Here is a 5,383-nt window from a genome sequence, read left to right as displayed (position 1 = left end):
GAGACAACCATTGATTTGTTAGAAAGCACTTTCCCATGGAAATAGTCATGAATTTGTGCAAAGACTTAGCTACTAAGACATTCAGTGAGGGCCTTTTTTTATACAAGAAAATAAAAGCGGACCCACCCAGAAGTTGTGGTTAAATACATCCTGATAAATCCATGCAATAAAATAGTCCTTGGCCACAAAATAAACAAATTAAATATTATACAAAGACCTGGGGAGAACAATCATGATAGTGTGAAGTGAAGAATACTAGACAGCAGTGGATGTATCTGGTGTAGCTGCAATATTTTACATATATTTGCCAAAACTGTAACCATGATTATTTCTGAGGATGGGATTATGGGCGATTTTAATTTTCTTGTGTGTGCATGCATACACCTCTGTATTTTTCAATTTTTTTTGCCATAATCATGCATTACTTTTGTAATTAGAACATGTAATTTAACAATAAATAAATGCAATACCAGTGAAAAGAAGAACATCTACAAAATATAATTTAGATAAATTTATTAATATGTTTTTAGTGGTGGGAAACATCAGAGAAAAATATATTTGCCAGACACTATACTTTGGGTTTTTATCACATTCAGATCCATTTGACACAAGCAATGATTATCCTCTCAAACATACCACCCATTGCTAACATATCATTCTTTCCCCGCACCGAAGGAAAAAAATCACATACTGTTCTCAAAGGACTCTGCCGTTCATTCATTTCAAGTATAAGGTGCTATGCCCTAAAAGAATAAACATTCCCTTCTTTATTTTTATTTATTTATTTTTATTTATTTATTTTTTTAGCTGAGCCATCCTGCTACCTATTGGCAGCTCAGCGGCTGCTCAGCTCGGGCTGGACTCAAACCGCTGTTGCTCAGAGCTCAAACTCTTGAGCGAGCTCTTAACCAACTGAGCCACTCGGCCGGCCCAAACATTCCCTTCTTTAAATACACAAAGTGACATCTGTGAAGCACAGCTTAAATTAGGATCTGCCATTATCACAACAGCCTGGCTGTGAATCCTGCCAGAAGCCAGGTGATGTTAGAACCATCATCCAAGGTGGAGGCAGCTGTGTCTTCCCAAAGATGCCATTTCTAGGAAAAGTAATGCAGCGTGAAGGAGACACCTATCCAGCCCTTTTGGAAAGTCATTTGAAAGATGGCAAGTGTAGTTCAGATTAAAGATGCCGGAGGGGGCAGAAAACATATTCCAATATTTTTTACATACAGGGGTGACTAGCAATTAAATTATTTTTATTTTTAGAGAGCACTCCGGGGTGTCTAACACGGCAAGTGTCTCTTCAAGGAGCTTAGCACGAATTTGACAGAGTCTGTTGGCAAGTTTGGGTCACCCACTTCTCAGTGCGCCTTGGATTTGTGAGATTTCTTAACGCGCCCTTTTTTCCCACAGCATTTCCGGTAGCCGAAGGCACAACATTTATAGACAATGAAGGCGACGCCCAGCACGATGGCCAAGAGGAAGCCAACGACGTCCAAAGAGTGGTACTGGTACCAGGTGAGGTCGTGGGCTGCGGGGCGCAGATGCGGCGCCCCCTTGTGCCTCATCACGAATTCCACCCAGAACACGGCCAGGTCCAGCGGCTCAATGGGGCGGTCCTTGTGAAGGCTGGAGAGGCGCATGATGTTTTCCTTATAGCTAAACACAAAGACAGTTACGTGAATGCGTGGGTCACCAATGTAGGGAACTGTCCTCCCCTTATGCTTGTATACTTGCTCCCATAGTCCCAGTTAGAAACGCTACCAGCTTTTCCCAAACTTGAGGAAATGTGTCCCTGTTATAACAACCGCGCGCGCGCGCGCGCGCACACACACACACACACACACACACACACACACACAATGTTCTTTATCTCTTAAAAAAAAAAGAAAGAAAGCTGGAAGTCAAAATTATAATTTTAAATTATTCAAAACCTGCTTGTTACTTTTCTTGTTTTCTTTTTAGTGATATTTTTGTAGGAAATTAGATTATACTTTCTTTATAGCAGGACAAAGAAATCACGGAAAAGGTCATGTCAGAGATTAGGAACTACTTCCCATTTGAATTTGTAAACAATCACATCTAGCCAGAGTAAAAAGCCCTTGTTCTGGTGCCGTCTCCATGACGATGGTATCTATTTTCGGTGTGATTGTTGAAACAAACCATCCAAGGGCTAAATTTAGCATGAGGCTGTGTCTATGCAGCCTGCTAAAGCAAAATGGATTCCTGCTTATTTTGCACAATGTTGAAAGCTGAATCAGAACACCCAAATCCAAAATGCTTCAATGCTTAGTATACATACATTAGGAGAAGGAAGAGAAGGAACAGGAATAGGAGGGAGGAGGAAGAGAAGCAGAAGGGAAAGAAAAGAGAAAAGAGGAAAAAGACACTTCTATTGGGGAGTAATTAAACATGTCTGTCATTTTACTTGGATACATTATTGTAATGTAATAATACTATGTGGCCATAAATCCTGTTCAACGCCTTCCTTTTATATAAATCTTCTCTTACTCAAGGGAGATTTTCTTGGACATTCATTCATTCATTCATTATTTACTTATTGAGTACCTGTTATGACCTGATTGTATAGTCTGCTGTTTAAAATTTTCCCATTTTTATTTATTTTATGTAGGTACAGCCCAAGCTTAGAGTGTTGGGAACCGGAGATTCACTTTCAGATAGAGATGGCTCAAAAATGAATAGATGAAGTTAGTTAATATCTTAAATAATAAGTTTTTTTGTTAAACAACCGTGTACCAAAGAACTTGTACCAAGTCATTTTTAGGTTTCCAGGAGTTGTCTATACCACTGAACAAAAGATCAACATTATATGTGAGCCCCAAGAACGAGTTTCATCAGTCCATGGAGAGAAGTCAGTTTTGGCTGTTTTGATGTGTGAGCAGCATGGCCTGACGCTGACAAACCAGGCTTCCAGAAGCAACCAATTGGAATGAAGGGGTGAGAACCTCACCAACTGCTCTGGGCAGGTGGTTAGTCAATACCCTGGGGTTATGTGGATGTTTCTTTTCTATCCACTGGCACCATGCACACGTGAGCACCATCATTCTTCCCCGTTTTTCCTTGTCTTGGTTCAGTGTGGCCCCCTGTGTCATGTCGCCTCCCATCTGAACACACTCCAGGGATCCACACCTGCCCTCCTGACTGCTGTCTCTTCCGAAATGAAGCAACTACAGGTGAAGGCTGCTGACTCTCATAGACACACACACTCACGCATGCGTGCACACACACGTGCACACACTCACACGCGCACGCACACACATTATTGATTGTTGGATGAAGACTACCCCTGGCCATCACTTCTTTCCCTAAGGTTTGATCAGCCAATATTACCTGTGAGCTCGACAGCTGTACAATAAATTTCAGAGATCATTGAATTTGATGGATTTTGCCCTTTGACTCATTTTCAGAGCCACATTTGAACAAACTTGTCTTGCTTTTATTATAAGCCTTTTATGTTAAGTGATATCACATCACACACACACGCATTTTTAAATCCCCATGGACAAAATTCGCCACAGGCTTCAGTGCTAGGAAATATATACTTCTAAGCAACTGGTTTGTTTTTCTCTTGTGGGCATTATGCTTCTTGGAATGGAATAGTTCTCTCTCTGCAGGAATTTATAGTTCAGACATCTATCATGGTGACATTTTTAAATATAAATCAAGTTTTAAATCTACCGGGGAAAATAATAATTTAAAATCATATCTATGATAAAATCTATAGGAATCAAAGCATCTTTTTATAAAATGATAATAACCCCCAAAGTGTCTTACTTACAAATTAGATTTTTATGTATTTGTTTTCATATTTGAGTATTTATTGTGAATGGATGGCCAAAACACAAGTAGTACTCCCCGTACCTTCTCTCTTACCTTTTGTTATTGATGACAGTTTTGAGGGCGTTTTCTAAATCTTCAGAAGTCATTTCCAGGACGTTCAAGGTCACACCAGCTCCCCGGGTCTCTATGCGCTTTGCATTGTCCATCTGGTCACCAAACAAGGGCAGCATCACCATGGGAACGCCGTTGCATATACCCTCGTAAATGCCATGGGAGCCAGAATGTGTGATAAAGGCACGGGTCTTCGGGTGACCTGAGACGCAAAAATGGAGGGATGCAGGTGATCAAGTCGCTGAATTTCACATTCTGGCATCATCTAGGCTCTGAAAGCACGCTAAGGACTCAGTGCTCTCCACGTGTGGCCCTAGCGGAAGTTTGCAGAAGAAAATGTGGGTTGAGATGCCCCCACTGGGTAAAAAGCAACATGGGACATGTTGGCCATAATATTTTCCAGCTAAACAATTCTTTAGAATGGCCATGCCTAAGCCACTCTCTTACTTTAACTTTGGTTTGACCTACACATCAGATCCTCTCCACATACCAAGCAGATCATTTTGGGGCAGCCACTTGACAAGGATTGTATTCTTCGCAAGATTTGATGGTGGCGCTCCAGTGTACCGCCATAGGACCTTGGAGACAAGAAGAGAGTTTAAAGAATATAATAGGGTTTTGTTTTATTTTTAAGAGAAAAAGAAATCTGCTATAGTAACTAGAAAGTAGAGTCCTCTGAATGAACATAACCTTGGCAGGGGTGGGCGGTGTAGTGACTAAGAAGGCCCTGGAGGCTGGTAACGTTCTATGAATTTGTGGGAATTCATCAAGCTGTACATTTATGATTTTTACACTTTTTTGCACTTTGAGGGAATGTCTACTTAATAAAATAAGTGGGTGTAGAAGTATAAAAGTAGAAATATAAGAAATAAATCCAGTTTCCTAACCAACAGCTTTTTGGAGAAATATTTCTATTTAATATGAAGAATCACTCTCTTGTTTATTTTGCTTTTAAAATAAATTCTCCTTAATGCACTTTCAAGTCTCTTAGAGAAAATGAGGCCTCCAGGCAAATTGGACCATGGTTTAACAGAGCAGCTATGAGTAAAATGGCAAAAAGAACAACTTTGGATTAATAATTGGGGAGTGGCAGGGAAAATCCAAGTTAAAGTCCAACTAATAGAACTAATGTACACACTGGAAGTCTGGGGTTAGAACTCTTGTGAAGATAGATATGAAAGAATTGTATGGAATCTTCTTACCGTCTGAGGTATTTTGCCCAAAGCATCAGCAATTTCCATAGCTCTCTTCTCTGGAATCTCCGAGACCATTGAGCCCAAAGAGAAAACCACAATTCCATGTTTTCCAGAAGCATTAATATAGCCTTCAAATTCCTAGAGCCAGAAGAGAAATTTCCAGTTAATTTTTTTCTCACATTTGTAGAGTGACTGCATCCATTAAGCTGTGAATCAGAGAGCTTCCTCTTAAGAATGTGATTAAAGATGTGTGTGTGTGTGTGTGTGTGTGTGTG

General features: G+C 40.3%; 1 protein-coding gene across 4 annotated transcripts in view; it reads right to left on the bottom strand.

The window, feature by feature from the left end:
* Nucleotides 1-1,219: 1,219 nt before the first annotated feature.
* Nucleotides 1,220-5,383, bottom strand: part of LOC109375062 (UDP-glucuronosyltransferase 1-1-like) — a 40,001-nt gene continuing 35,837 nt past the window's right edge. For all 4 annotated transcript variants that reach the window (XM_019630218.1, XM_019630208.1, XM_019630198.1 and 1 more), the window contains exons 2-5: nt 5,115-5,246; nt 4,403-4,490; nt 3,895-4,114; nt 1,220-1,659 (exon numbers count right to left, since the gene is read on the bottom strand). In XM_019630218.1, coding sequence (XP_019485763.1) covers nt 1,362-1,659; nt 3,895-4,114; nt 4,403-4,490; nt 5,115-5,246 — 738 coding nt within the window. In that variant the 3' untranslated portion in view covers nt 1,220-1,361. The remainder of the gene's footprint in view (nt 1,660-3,894; nt 4,115-4,402; nt 4,491-5,114; nt 5,247-5,383) is intronic.

Source organism: Hipposideros armiger, unplaced genomic scaffold, assembly GCF_001890085.2.
Source record: "Hipposideros armiger isolate ML-2016 unplaced genomic scaffold, ASM189008v1 scaffold_17, whole genome shotgun sequence".
Classification (NCBI taxonomy): Eukaryota; Metazoa; Chordata; class Mammalia; order Chiroptera; family Hipposideridae; genus Hipposideros; species Hipposideros armiger.
The sequence above is the reverse complement of the archived record's forward strand: the minus strand, read 5'-3'. Positions and strand labels throughout refer to the sequence as shown.